Source organism: Crinia signifera, chromosome 12 (genome assembly GCF_055691185.1).
Source record: "Crinia signifera chromosome 12, ASM5569118v1, whole genome shotgun sequence".
Taxonomy (NCBI): domain Eukaryota; kingdom Metazoa; phylum Chordata; class Amphibia; order Anura; family Myobatrachidae; genus Crinia; species Crinia signifera.
In genome coordinates, this window is record NC_139228.1 from 2,697,821 (window position 1) to 2,713,835 (window position 16,015).

General features: G+C 51.1%; 1 protein-coding gene across 5 annotated transcripts in view; it reads right to left on the minus strand.

Annotated features, from left to right (window-relative positions):
• SEMA4A (semaphorin 4A) overlaps window positions 1-16,015 on the minus strand; it is a 96,751-nt gene that overhangs the window by 40,146 nt on the left and 40,590 nt on the right. Inside the window, exon 1 of one of the 5 annotated variants that reach the window (XM_083166398.1) lies at window positions 2,903-2,991. The exons of 3 other annotated variants lie outside the window; for them this stretch is intronic. In XM_083166398.1, the coding sequence (XP_083022524.1) occupies window positions 2,903-2,976 (74 nt within the window). In that variant the 5' untranslated portion in view covers window positions 2,977-2,991. Of the gene's footprint in view, window positions 1-271; window positions 295-2,902; window positions 2,992-16,015 lie in introns of those variants that run through there. One more of the 5 variants, XM_083166402.1, reaches the window with a different exon arrangement.

Genomic DNA, 16,015 nt, shown 5'->3' on the forward strand with positions numbered 1-16,015 from the left:
CAGTAACACAGCAGTATATACATACAGACACAGCACCTGATAACAGAGAGCAGTAACACAGCAGTATATACATATACAGAGACAGCACCTGATAACAGAGAGCAGTAACACAGCAGTATATACATACAGACACAGCACCTGATAACAGAGAGCAGTAACACAGCAGTATATACATACAGACACAGCACCTGATAACAGAGAGCAGTAACACAGCAGTCTATACATATACAGACACAGCACCTGATAACAGAGAGCAGTGGCATGACATTACCTCAGCAGTGCAGAAGTCTGGTAGCATGGCTGTGGCAGTATACAGCATGGGGTGAGTCACTTCCCCTGAGATAAGGGCAGGCTCTGGGGAAGCCTGGTGTTGCTCACACTAGGGATGATCCCACAGGAAGTGATCCTGTGTCAGGCAGATCCCACAGACTGATACTGATCACACTCCCAGCCACGCCTCCCTGTGCACATACCTGCAGGAGCCCCCTGTGGTCCCTGCACCCCCTACTGCTTCCTGCTGATGTATTATCTCCCCCATCCCTGGTGCACATTGCAGTAACAGTGACATGTAGCTGCCAGGAGGGGACTGGGGACGTTATTATGTCGCCACTAAATGTCGTTTCCAGGATCTGACACAACAATTTGGTATAGACCCACTAGGGCACCGAAGGGACTCTGCTTTTTGCCCCCAGCCCAGGGGTTTGGCCCCCAGTCGGGCTATAAGCGATACAGCCCCCCCCCCCCAGTGTCCCTGTGGGAGCCCGGCCCCCGGCTGTATAACAGAACATAAGATCAGAAGCCCCCATCCATCCCCCGGTAACAGTGTGAGACAAGTTTCTGGCCCCCAGGACACTGCTGGAAATAATGGCAGTAACACACACACACACACACCGCAGGTTACCTGTCAGCAGGAGGAATGTGGGACGTACACGGGCGGATCAGGTACAGGTGTGCTGCGGCCCCTCACACCTGGGGCGGAATGTCTTTATGCTCAGTCTTGTCTGAGGCCCCCCTGCTGATTCCACCCTGGGGACGTTGCTGGTGGCTCTCCTCCCTGGGTGGAAGGTTTATCAGAGAGACACTGAGTGTTCCAGGAGGTGTGGACGCGGGGACCGGCCTGCCAGCCGGGGTGGTAGCCGCTGTGTAACCTCAGCTAGTTGTGATCCTGAAAGCATACCATATGTGCCGACTCACCGCCAGCAAGTGGGTATTTACATTCACTCAGCAGGTAATTGTACCTGTGCGCGGCTAGCGTCACCCAGCTGGAAGGCCGGCAGTGGAGCAGGTCACGGGAAAAGCTGCAGAACCTGTTCGATGTCCATTATGGGATCTGTAGGCAGTCGCACAGTCAGCATAAGATTATATATATTCGTGGATGACGGGAACAGCACTTGGCTGTGACACAGCGTGGAATTACCCTGCCAGGTACCAGCTGAGAGTGGGGCATAACCTGCGTAGGCCGCCCCAGGATCATGGAACCTGGAACCTGCTCACTGTCTCTCACTATAAATCATCGGTGTACTGGTAACATGGCAGTTAGGAGCTGATTGGCTGGTACTTTATCTCTCCCCAAGCTTTCATACATTCCCGATACTGTTACAGGCGATATCACAAAGTCTGATTACGGGGGAGACAGTAGAGGCATTCTCTTATCTCCCCTCTGCACCCCCAGGCCCGCCGCACATGCATCGTTCAGTAACGTCGCGGGAGTGCTCATCATTATCGATACGGAGAATACACACTACACTATATCACAAACGATTTTGTTCAGAAGGACCGAAATGAGCGCGATCATCTGTAACATCACATTCTAGGGGTAGATGTATGAAGCAGTGATAAGGGAGAAGTGATAAAGTGCCTGGTACTTTATCACTGGCCAATCAGCTCCTGACTGTTAGGTTGCACGCTGGGTTTAAAAAGGGACAGTTAGGAGCTGATTGTCCCAGGCACTTTATCACTTCTCCTCATACATCTACCCCACAGTGTGTGCACACCTTCAGTGGTCACTTCCAGTGAATGAAGCTTTGTTATTGCCAGACTTCCCTCTGTCAGTTCCCCCACAGCGCTGATGTGAGGTAAATATAGGAGGAAGTTGCTGTGGTGGGCGACAGGCCCCAAACATACGTCCCGGGGAGAAAGCGGAACCACCATTACCACATGCACTATTACTGCCATCTTCCCAAAACACAGACGTGGTTCCCCTTCTTGGTAATGCCCTGGATATACCCTATATGAGTAGAGATGTGGCACAGAGGCACAGTGGTGAGCATTGTTGCCTCAGAGCCTGGGACCAAGTACAAATGAAGACCAGTCCCACGGTTACTTATACACAGCGGTCAGCTCCGGATTAGCGCATGTGCGTCTGTCTGCACTTTCCCGCCTTTTCCAGCGTTCCGCCTAACAATCTCATCCTCCGCGCGATGGTAGCTCCCACAATCGCATTGCAGGATGTAACTTGGTTTTGTGGTAGCGTGTGCATGCGGTCGGCGGCCGATTGAGGAGGATGTTGCTGCCGGCGTTTCTGCGTCGTAGCCAGACACAGACCCATAATGTGCATATTCCAGACAGAGGCCGCGATTCATCAGCGTGCACAGATCTGCGTGAGACACAGCAGCCATCGCAGCCCAGGATCTGGCGTGACAAGTGCAGCACTCCAGAGATTAAAGACCCTTATTGTTCCCCGGTCCTGGGCCTCCGCCATCGGCCTAAGACAAGAGGGTCAGTGTCATGTAGAGGAATGTTCCCTGCACAGAACGTCCTCAGGGCCACAGAGTGCAGCACAAAGAGGGTAATAAACTAAGTCCAGAACCACAAGAGCTGGCACTCTATATACACTGTCAGTCTAACTTTCACAGACCCGTGGAACGCTGCGTGTATTGAATTTCTAGTCTCTGACACGTACCGTGATACTACAACTCCCAGCATGTGCTGCCAGGGTTTGCTGGGACTTGTGGTTTTCCTGCAGTTGTTCCACATCTCTCGCTGAGTCTCCTGTAACAAAACCTTTTATGACTACACATGATCACCACTGATCGCTGTTACAGCGCAGTCAGCGAATGTCAGTAACACACACACTAAAAGGCTCCTGCAGGTGGGTGATACAGGACAGGATGTGAGACTTATAGGCCCATTATGAGACAGACATGGGGGAAGCGAGCACCAGCGCGTATGTACTTATGTGTCCAGCACCACAGAACGCCCACGTATCGCAGGACAAGTGCACAGAGACGGCGGAAGCGCACAGTAACCGGATGCATGAAAGATACATAATGAGCGCGGCTCAGCCGCAGACAGCTCATCATGTTACATTATATGACAAACCTCTAACAGAGGGACTGTTGTGGTAATCATTACTGTATAGTCACTGCTACCTACTGATGATAAGCTGAGTGCAAGTAATGTCACTTATACTGCTGACTATCGGTCATACAGGTGTCCATTAGCTGCATTGGCTACAATACCAAATCCTGTCCTACTACTGAAATGGTTACACCACCACCAGGGCCTGGACTGTGGATGGGGTACAGCCAACTATATATCTGACAGTGAGGAGACCCCAACCCCAACCCCACCACCAGGCCTGGTCTATGTACGAGGTACCCCTATAGCAGAGAGCAGGAGGAGACCCACCACCAGGCCTTGGTCTATGTACGAGGTACCCCTATAGCAGAGAGCAGGAGGAGACCCACCACCAGGCCTTGGTCTATGTACGAGGTACCCCTATAGCAGAGAGCAGGAGGAGACCCACCACCAGGCCTTGGTCTATGTACGAGGTACCCCTATAGCAGAGAGCAGGAGGAGACCCACCACCAGGCCTGGACTATGTACGAGGTACCCCTATAGCAGAGAGCAGGAGGAGACCCACCACCAGGCCTTGGTCTATGTACGAGGTACCCCTATAGCAGAGAGCAGGAGGAGACCCACCACCAGGCCTGGACTATGTACGAGGTACCCCTATAGCAGAGAGCAGGAGGAGACCCACCACCAGGCCTTGGTCTATGTACGAGGTACCCCTATAGCAGAGAGCAGGAGGAGACCCACCACCAGGCCTTGGTCTATGTACGAGGTACCCCTATAGCAGAGAGCAGGAGGAGACCCACCACCAGGCCTTGGTCTATGTACGAGGTACCCCCATAGCAGAGAGCAGGAGGAGACCCACCACCAGGCCTTGGTCTATGTACGAGGTACCCCTATAGCAGAGAGCAGGAGGAGACCCACCACCAGGCCTTGGTCTATGTACGAGGTACCCCTATAGCAGAGAGCAGGAGGAGACCCACCACCAGGCCTTGGTCTATGTACGAGGTACCCCTATAGCAGAGAGCAGGAGGAGACCCACCACCAGGCCTTGGTCTATGTACGAGGTACCCCTATAGCAGAGAGCAGGAGGAGACCCACCACCAGGCCTGGACTATGTACGAGGTACCCCTATAGCAGAGAGCAGGAGGAGACCCACCACCAGGCCTTGGTCTATGTACGAGGTACCCCTATAGCAGAGAGCAGGAGGAGACCCACCACCAGGCCTTGGTCTATGTACGAGGTACCCCTATAGCAGAGAGCAGGAGGAGACCCACCACCAGGCCTTGGTCTATGTACGAGGTACCCCCATAGCAGAGAGCAGGAGGAGACCCACCACCAGGCCTTGGTCTATGTACGAGGTACCCCTATAGCAGAGAGCAGGAGGAGACCCACCACCAGGCCTTGGTCTATGTACGAGGTACCCCTATAGCAGAGAGCAGGAGGAGACCCACCACCAGGCCTTGGTCTATGTACGAGGTACCCCTATAGCAGAGAGCAGGAGGAGACCCACCACCAGGCCTTGGTCTATGGATGGGGTACAGCCATCTATATATCAGACAGTGAGGAGACCCAACCCCACCACCAGGCCTTGGTCTATGTACGAGGTACCCCTATAGCAGAGAGCAGGAGGAGACCCACCACCAGGCCTTGGTCTATGTACGAGGTACCCCTATAGCAGAGAGCAGGAGGAGACCCACCACCAGGCCTTGGTCTATGTACGAGGTACCCCTATAGCAGAGAGTCGGAGGAGACCCACCACCAGGCCTTGGTCTATGTACGAGGGACCCCTATAGCAGAGAGCAGGAGGAGACCCACCACCAGGCCTTGGTCTATGTACGAGGGACCCCTATAGCAGAGAGCAGGAGGAGACCCACCACCAGGCCTTGGTCTATGTACGAGGTACCCCTATAGCAGAGAGCAGGAGGAGACCCACCACCAGGCCTTGGTCTATGTACGAGGTACCCCTATAGCAGAGAGCAGGAGGAGACCCACCACCAGGCCTTGGTCTATGTACGAGGTACCCCTATAGCAGAGAGCAGGAGGAGACCCACCACCAGGCATTGGTCTGAACTATGTATGAGGTACCCCTATAGCAGAGAGCAGGAGGAGACCCACCACCAGGCCTTGGTCTATGTACGAGGTACCCCTATAGCAGAGAGCAGGAGGAGACCCACCACCAGGCCTTGGTCTATGTACGAGGTACCCCCATAGCAGAGAGCAGGAGGAGACCCACCACCAGGCCTTGGCCTGAACTATGTATGAGGTATAGCATACCACCACCAGGCCATGGACTATGCATAAGGTACCCGTACAGCAGAGAGTCGGAGGAGACCCACTACCACTAGCTGGCCTTGGACTATGTATGAGATACCCCTATAGCAGAGAGCAGGAGGAGACCCACCCAATGGCGTAGCTATATATGTGGAAGACCCTGCAGCGGCTTGGGGGAGGGGGAGCGGCACCAGCAGGATCTGTGGTGGGTGTCGCTGGCTGAACTGACAGGTGACCCAGGCAGCAGTGAGCACTGAGCTGGTCCCGCCCTCTACATATATAATGAGCGGGGACCAAGTGCAGTGCATATGTAATGAGCGGGTCCCTGCCACGTGCATATGTAATGAGCATGTCCCGCAGGATTTTTTTTGGGCAGGGGGGAGAAAAATGTCTAGGTACACCACTGGACCCACCACCAGCACCAGGCCTGAGCAGTAGGATGATCTTGCTGCTATGCCGTTCCGGCCTTTCTGTCTGTGGCCTATCTCATGCTCGGGTCCACTTAAGAATTAAACAATATATTAATGTTTAAAAACAGACCAAAATTATATATAAAAAAAAAACACTTTTCACAGAACATATTTTTCTGAAAAATGTTTTTCATCTGTTATTCTGAGAGACGTGGTTAATGGGCTTCACATGCACAACCACGAGGAAGCCATTACTGCCCGTAACCCTTTCCTGTATGGGGCGGCAAGAGACTCTACCATACTCATAGAAACATAGAAACATAGAATGTGACGGCAGATCAGAACCACTTGGCCCATCTAGTCTGCCCCTTTTTTTAAACATGTTGGGGGAAATTTACTAAAGGAAATGTGTAAAAAATAGGTGTATTTGTATCCAGAAATACACTTATTTTTTACATTTACTATCCCGAAAATATGCCAATTCGTAGTCGTATTGATGTGCTATCAATACGAATAGCCGTATTTCCTTTAGTAAATTTCCCCCGTTACCTCAAACCATATTTCATCCTTATATCTTTGTAAGGATATCAATATGCTTATCCCAAGCATGTTTAAATTGTTCTACTGTATTTGCGTCTACCACCTCTGTTGGGAGGCTATTCCACTTATCTACTACTCTTTCTGTGAAAAAATTCTTCCTCACATTTCCCCTGAATCTTCCTCCCTCTGGTTTCAGTGCATGTCCTCGTGTTCTGTTGCTCTGGTACCCAGCAATGATTCCAGCAAAAAAGCATTAGGAACAGTTCTCGGGGGCGGCTCCAGCCTTGCCCTGTTGTCTATTAGCGATGTTTTGTGTATGTCGCGATCTGAAGAACAATTTTAGCCTGTCAATGGTTGAATACTTTTGCTATCGATATGGGAGAACCGATTTTTTTTTTCAAGGAGCCGGGACACTGCACATAGAAGCCCCAACACCTGGAAGCCCCGCCCCACATTATGATTGGCTCATGGGCCATTCAGTTAAAGATAATGGATGACCCCATCAATAGTTAAAACTATCAATAGTTATCCATCACATAATTTATGACTATCGATGGCTGGTTGCAGTATCACCATCGATGGCGACTACACCGATGGCCATTCTTAACAACATCTGTAAATCAGGCCCGAAATGCTGTAGCCTGCGTCTACACTGTATACATCAAAACTTCGCACAAGTGCTGAGCAAACTTTTTGAAACAATTCTGTGAAAATATACCCTCATTTGGCCACCAGATGTCACCTCTTTTTGCCCTCCGCAGTACACACTAGCTACCACCAGTTGTTGGTACATATGCCACAAAACCTCAATACAGTCCACACGCACCGCTCCACCATACCACCAGATTTCGTCAGACGCCCATGCCCTGCGGAGGGTGGGATGAGACGGGACATCGGGTGGATGGAGCTGCACAACTATCATTTCTTCTTGGGCTTATGGCGGCACCCTGGTGTGACATGTACTTAATGTCGACAGTCTGGGTGTTGACATGGACATTTGACAGAATTGTCCTCATGGTGAAAAGGTCGACATTTAACATGTTGACATACACAAGTTTCATATTTTACTCTTAGCCTAACCCGAACATAAACCCCTAACCTAAACAGGACCCTAACCTTAAAACACACAGTCAGCATGTTAAATGTCGACATTGTACATATTGACCTGATCTGGTGTCGACTTCCTGATCAGACACCGTTATGGTTGGTGTAATATGGGATTTTTTACGTAAGTGACTGAAATAAGTGGTTTATATATAAAAAAAAAAGTTTTTGTTTGTTCCGGTCTGATATAACTTCCTCGCGGTCATTAATCTCCCGCCTATCAGTGTGACTGGGGGAATTCCAATATTCTGTTTCCATTGGAGAAATAGGGCGGCCCCACTTCCTGTGCCCTGCACCGGCCCTTGTTGAGAGGTGGGCGTACTATAAGGAAATGGGACGGGGGTCTCTGCTGTGTATAGTGCAGTCAGGTGGGGATAGTGTCCACCTATGTATGAGGGCTGCAGGCTGTACCAAGCTTTGGCCCACGCCATTAAGGCTATCTCCACATGGCGTTAGCCCGTTGTAGCCTATGCGAAGGTCCCACCCCCAGCTGCTGTTCTACACGGGCGCATGCGCCGCAGCTGGCCCAGGTACACCATACAGGCGGCCAGCATCTGAATAATACAGGCCAATAAGGAATAAATACACCCCATAAATAAATATACCCATTTTGAGACCACAGATGTCTCAAAGGGGTCGATCCTATTAAACCCCAAAGGGTGTGAGCTGCCGTTCAGATGCCGTTGAAACACTATAAACGGCACCCGAGTTAACCCTAACTCACACCCTTCACAGGGCCGAATTTGCTGAAAATAGTTTGCAACTCCTATGGAGATGTAAGCACGTTTCATCCCGCTGTAGGGTGCGCCGGTGACGTGATGATTCCAAATCATCCGCACCCTTTGGGGTTAATATGATCGACCCCGAAAAATGTATGTATCCTGTAAATACAAAGATAAGTACTAGTTGTGTCCCCGTGCACTAATGTACGCGAGATACTAGTTGTGTCCCCGTGCACTAATGTACGAGAGTTACTAGTTGTGTCCCCGTGCACTAATGTACGAGAGTTACTAGTTGTGTCCCCGTGCACTAATGTACGAGAGTTACTAGTTGTGTCCCCGTGCACTAATGTACGAGAGATACTAGTTGTGTCCCCGTGCACTAATGTACGAGAGATACTAGTTGTGTCCCCGTGCACTAATGTACGCGAGATACTAGTTGTGTCCCCGTGCACTAATGTACGAGAGTTACTAGTTGTGTCCCCGTGCACTAATGTACGAGAGATACTAGTTGTGTCCCCCTGCACTAATGTACGAGAGATACTAGTTGTGTCCCCGTGCACTAATGTACGAGAGATACTAGGTCTGTCCCCGTGCACTAATGTACGAGAGATACTAGTTGTGTCCCCGTGCACTAATGTACGAGAGTTACTAGTTGTGTCCCCGTGCACTAATGTACGAGAGATACTAGTTGTGTCCCCGTGCACTAATGTACGAGAGATACTAGTTCTGTCCCCGTGCACTAATGTACGCGAGATACTAGTTGTGTCCCCGTGCACTAATGTACGAGAGTTACTAGTTGTGTCCCCGTGCACTAATGTACGAGAGATACTAGTTCTGTCCCCGTGCACTAATGTACGCGATATACTAGTTGTGTCCCCCTGCACTAATGTACGAGAGTTACTAGTTGTGTCCCCGTGCACTAATGTACGCGAGATACTAGTTGTGTCCCCGTGCACTAATGTACGAGAGTTACTAGTTGTGTCCCCGTGCACTAATGTACGAGAGGTACTAGTTGTGTCCCCGTGCACTAATGTACGAGAGTTACTAGTTGTGTCCCCGTGCACTAATGTACGTGAAATACTAGTTGTGTCCCCGTGCACTAATGTACGAGAGGTACTAGTTGTGTCCCCGTGCACTAATGTACGAGAGATACTAGTTCTGTCCCCGTGCACTAATGTACGAGAGATACTAGTTGTGTCCCCGTGCACTAATGTACGAGAGATACTAGTTGTGTCCCCGTGCACTAATGTACGAGAGTTACTAGTTGTGTCCCCGTGCACTAATGTACGAGAGATACTAGTTGTGTCCCCGTGCACTAATGTACGAGAGATACTAGTTGTGTCCCCGTGCACTAATGTACGAGAGATACTAGTTCTGTCCCCGTGCACTAATGTACGCGAGATACTAGTTGTGTCCCCGTGCACTAATGTACGAGAGATACTAGTTGTGTCCCCGTGCACTAATGTACGCGAGATACTAGTTGTGTCCCCGTGCACTAATGTACGAGAGATACTAGTTCTGTCCCCGTGCACTAATGTACGCGATATACTAGTTGTGTCCCCGTGCACTAATGTACGAGAGTTACTAGTTGTGTCCCCGTGCACTAATGTACGCGAGATACTAGTTGTGTCCCCGTGCACTAATGTACGAGAGTTACTAGTTGTGTCCCCGTGCACTAATGTACGAGAGGTACTAGTTGTGTCCCCGTGCACTAATGTACGAGAGTTACTAGTTGTGTCCCCGTGCACTAATGTACGTGAAATACTAGTTGTGTCCCCGTGCACTAATGTACGAGAGGTACTAGTTGTGTCCCCGTGCACTAATGTACGAGAGATACTAGTTCTGTCCCCGTGCACTAATGTACGAGAGGTACTAGTTGTGTCCCCGTGCACTAATGTACAAGTGTTACTAGTTGTGTCCCCTTGCACTAATGTACGAGAGGTACTAGTTGTGTCCCCTTGCACTAATGTATGAGAGATACTAGTTGTGTCCCCGTGCACTAATGTACGAGAGTTACTAGTTGTGTCCCCGTGCACTAATGTACGAGAGTTACTAGTTGTGTCCCCGTGCACTAATGTACGAGAGTTACTAGTTGTGTCCCCGTGCACTAATGTACGAGAGATACTAGTTGTGTCCCCCTGCACTAATGTACGAGAGATACTAGTTGTGTCCCCCTGCACTAATGTACGAGAGATACTAGTTCTGTCCCCGTGCACTAATGTACGAGAGATACTAGTTGTGTCCCCGTGCACTAATGTACGAGAGATACTAGTTGTGTCCCCGTGCACTAATGTACGAGAGATACTAGTTGTGTCCCCGTGCACTAATGTACGAGAGTTACTAGTTGTGTCCCCGTGCACTAATGTACGTGAAATACTAGTTGTGTCCCCGTGCACTAATGTACGAGAGGTACTAGTTGTGTCCCCGTGCACTAATGTACGAGAGATACTAGTTCTGTCCCCGTGCACTAATGTACGAGAGATACTAGTTCTGTCCCCGTGCACTAATGTACGAGAGATACTAGTTCTGTCCCCGTGCACTAATGTACGAGAGATACTAGTTGTGTCCCCGTGCACTAATGTACGAGAGATACTAGTTCTGTCCCCGTGCACTAATGTACGAGAGATACTAGTTGTGTCCCCGTGCACTAATGTACGAGAGATACTAGTTGTGTCCCCGTGCACTAATGTACGAGAGATACTAGTTGTGTCCCCGTGCACTAATGTACGAGAGATACTAGTTCTGTCCCCGTGCACTAATGTACGAGAGATACTAGTTCTGTCCCCGTGCACTAATGTACGAGAGATACTAGTTCTGTCCCCGTGCACTAATGTACGAGAGATACTAGTTCTGTCCCCATGCACTAATGCACGAGAGTTGACGACTGGCACAGAACTGGGGACACACAGGGGAGAGAGCTGCACGGGACACAAGGATACAAAACTCACATTGGTATGCAGGCTTTCCAGCTGTTGTGGAACTACAAGTCCCAGCATGAAAACAACAACCTCATAACAAAAGACTGAACAGTGTCCGTGAATCTGCTACAATCCTGCACCCCGGATATAAGGGGCAGTGTCGTCACCTGCGGCTCTGTCGGTGCGGCTGGCTGTGGCGGGGTTAATGGCAATATCAGCCGACGCACAGCATCGACATACAGCAGCTGGCATGTCAGCCCCAGCCGGAAGTCAACACTCAGAGCAGGAATCTCATTCATTTACAATGTAAGTGGGAGTCCATTAGAATGAGTCCATTAGAGGAGTGTGAGAGAATAGAAAGCCGCCCAGCATCAGCTCACACGCCCAAGGCAACGAGCATTGCTATTAACCCCTGAGTGCCCCATGCTGGGATTACCCGGGATGTAGACATGTGGTGGTTCGGATCTACCACGTGCAATCACATGGGATGCTGGGTATTGTAGTGCTTCTAGGGCTGCCGAGACAGTATCCGGCTCTACGTAATTACATCACTGGGTTCAGTAGTAACTCTCCCCCTACACCAAGCATGGCCCTCCAGCTGTTGTGGAACTACACATCCCAGCATGCCATAGCATTCCCTAATTGCAAAACTGTGGCAAGGCATGATGGGACTTGTAGTTTTACAACAGCTGGAGGTCATAGTTTGGCCATGCCTGGCCTACACCATTGTTATACAGAAGTTCTCAGTAACTTCCCTGTGTGGCCATCGGCAGGTGGAGTGCGGCCCCCAGGGGGAAACGGATTGGTCCCACCCTCCTCATTAGCACAGAGCTCGGATTAAGGGACTGGGTCTCCATGGAAATGGTGTTAATTGCAGAGCACAGATTTTATCCGCATAATACACATATCCAGGGAATAAATAAGACACGAGGACGGCTTCAAAGGTGATAATCCAAGTATCCCGGGTATATTACCCACCTCCATACAGTGCTGGTGACCAGGTGCTGCGCTATTCCCAGGGAACAAATTATTGTGTATGGGGGCCATTACCAGTACCTATACTGCTCACACTGTTACATACACACCCCCACCTATATAACGCTCACACTGGTACACCCCCCCCCCACACACACCTATATAACGCTCACACTGGTACACCCCCCCCCCCCCCACACACACCTATATACTGCTCGCACTGGTACACCCCCCCACCTATATACTGCTCACACTGCTACACACACACCCCCACCTATATAACGCTCACACTGGTACACCCCCCCACACACCTATATACTGCTCACACTGGTACACACACACCCCCACCTATATAACGCTCACACTGGTACACCCCCCCACACACCTATATACTGCTCACACTGGTACACACGTCCCCACCACCTATATACTGCTCACACTGGTACACCCCCCCACCTATATACTGCTCGCACTGGTACACCCCCCCCCCCACCTATATACTGCTCGCACTGGTACACCCCCCCCCACCTATATACTGCTCGCACTGGTACACCCCCCCCCACCTATATACTGCTCACACTGCTACACACACCCCCACCTATATAACGCTCACACTGGTACACCCCCCCTCACCACCTATATACTGCTCGCACTGGTACACCCCCCCCACCTATATACTGCTCGCACTGGTACCCACCCACCTATACACCGCTACACACTCCCCCACCTATATACTGCTCACACTGGTACACACACACCCCCACCTATATAACGCTCACACTGGTACACCCCCCCCCACACACACCTATATAACGCTCACACTGGTACACCCCCCCCCCCCCACACACACCTATATACTGCTCGCACTGGTACACCCCCCCACCTATATACTGCTCACACTGCTACACACACACCCCCACCTATATAACGCTCACACTGGTACACCCCCCCACACACCTATATACTGCTCACACTGGTACACACACACCCCCACCTATATAACGCTCACACTGGTACACCCCCCCACACACCTATATACTGCTCACACTGGTACACACGTCCCCACCACCTATATACTGCTCACACTGGTACACCCCCCCACCTATATACTGCTCGCACTGGTACACCCCCCCCCCCACCTATATACTGCTCGCACTGGTACACCCCCCCCCACCTATATACTGCTCACACTGGTACACCCCCCCCCACCTATATACTGCTCACACTGCTACACACACCCCCACCTATATAACGCTCACACTGGTACACCCCCCCTCACCACCTATATACTGCTCGCACTGGTACACCCCCCCCCCACCTATATACTGCTCGCACTGGTACCCCCCCCCACCTATACACCGCTACACACTCCCCCACCTATATACTGCTCACACTGGTACACACACACCCCCACCTATATAACGCTCACACTGGTACACCCCCCCACCACACCTATATACTGCTCACACTGGTACACACGTCCCCTCCACCTATATACTGCTCACACTGGTACACCCCCCACCTATATACTGCTCGCACTGGTACACCCCCCCCCCCCCACCTATATACTGCTCGCACTGGTACACCCCCCCCACCTATATACTGCTCGCACTGGTACACCCCCCCCCACCTATATACTGCTCACACTGCTACACACACCCCCACCTATATAACGCTCACACTGGTACACCCCCCCTCACCACCTATATACTGCTCGCACTGGTACACCCCCCCCACCTATATACTGCTCGCACTGGTACCCCCCCCACCTATACACCCGCTACACACTCCCCCACCTATATACTGCTCACACTGGTACACACACACCCCCACCTATATAACGCTCACACTGGTACATCCCCCCCCACACCTATATACTGCTCACACTGGTACACACGTCCCCACCACCTATATACTGCTCACACTGGTACACACGTCCCCACCGGGATGCGGTCATTCGTCAGACTGCATTTAGGTCTACAGTCATTAGGTCGACCCCACTAGGTCGACTGGCAGGAAGGTCGACCTGACTTAAGGTCGACATGGGCCAAGGTCGACATGACGTAAGGTCGAATTTGCATAAAGGTCGACATGAGGAAGGTCGACTGGTCATAAGGTCAACATGGGTTTTTCCCTGTTTTTTTGAGCCGACATGTGCCGACAGGCGGTATTTCATGCCCTACCATCCACTAGGGCGTGGTGGGAGAATAAAATAGTGTGCCGAGCGCAGCAAGGCACCGTGCCCGAAGCATTGCGAGCGAAGCGAGCGATGCGAGGGTCCGATTCTCATTGCCAACTGTGTCCATGTCGACATTCGGATAAAAAAACAGTGAAAAACCCATGTCGACCTTATGACCAGTCGACCTTCCTCATGTCGACCTTTATGCAAATTCGACCTTAAGTCATGTCGACCTTGGCCCATGTCGACCTTAAGTCAGGTCGACCTTCCTGCCAGTCGACCTAGTGGGGTCGACCTAATGACTGTAGACCTAAATGCAGTCTGACGAATGATCCCATTCCTCCCCACCACCTATATACTGCTCACACTGGTACACACACCCCCACCTATATACTGCCCACACTGGTACATACGTCCCCACCTATAAACTGCCCACAATGGTACACACACCCCCACCTATGTAATGCTCACACTGGTGCACATTCCCCCACCTATATACTGCTCACACTGGTACCCCCCACCTATATACTGCTCACACTGGTACATACACACCCACCTATATACTGCTCACACTGGTACATACACACCCACCTATATACTGCTCACACTGGTACACACACCCCCAGCTATGTACTGCTCACACTGGTACCCTCCACCTATATAACGCTCACACTGGTACATACACACCCACCTATATACTGCTCACACTAGTACACCCCCCCACCTATATACTGCTCACACTGGTACACACACCCCCCCACCTATATACTGCTCACACTGGTACACACACACACCCACCTATATACTGCTCACACTGGTACACATTCCCCCACCTATATACTGCTCAAACTGGTACACCCCCCCCCCACCTATATACTGCTCACACTGGTACACACACACACCCACCTATATACTGCTCACACTGGTACACACACACACCCACCTATATACTGCTCACACTGGTACACATTCCCCCACCTATATACTGCTCAAACCTGGTACACCCCCCCCCCCACCTTTATACTGCTCACACTGGTACACACACACCTATATACTGCTCACACTGGTGCACATTCCCCCACCTATATACTGCTCACACTGGTAACCTCCACCTATATAACGCTCACACTGGTACATACACACCCACCTATATACTGCTCACACTGGTACACCCCCACCTATATACTGCTCACACTGGTACACCCCCCCCCCCCACCTATATACTGCTCACACTGGTACACCCCCCCCCCTATATAATGCTCACACTGGTACACACACCCCACCTATATAATGCTCACACTGGTACACACTCCCCCACCTATGCACTGCTCACACTGGGTACACATTCCCCCACCTATATAACGCTCACACACCTATATACTGCTCACACTGGTACCCCCCCCCCCCCCACACACCTATATACTGCCCACACTGGTACACACTCCCCCACCTATATACTGCTCACACTGGTACACACTTCCCCACCTATATACTTCCCCACACTGGTACAAACTCCCCCACCCATATACTGCTCACACTGGTACACACTTCCCCCCACCTATATACTGCCCACACTGGTACACACTTCCCCACCTATAT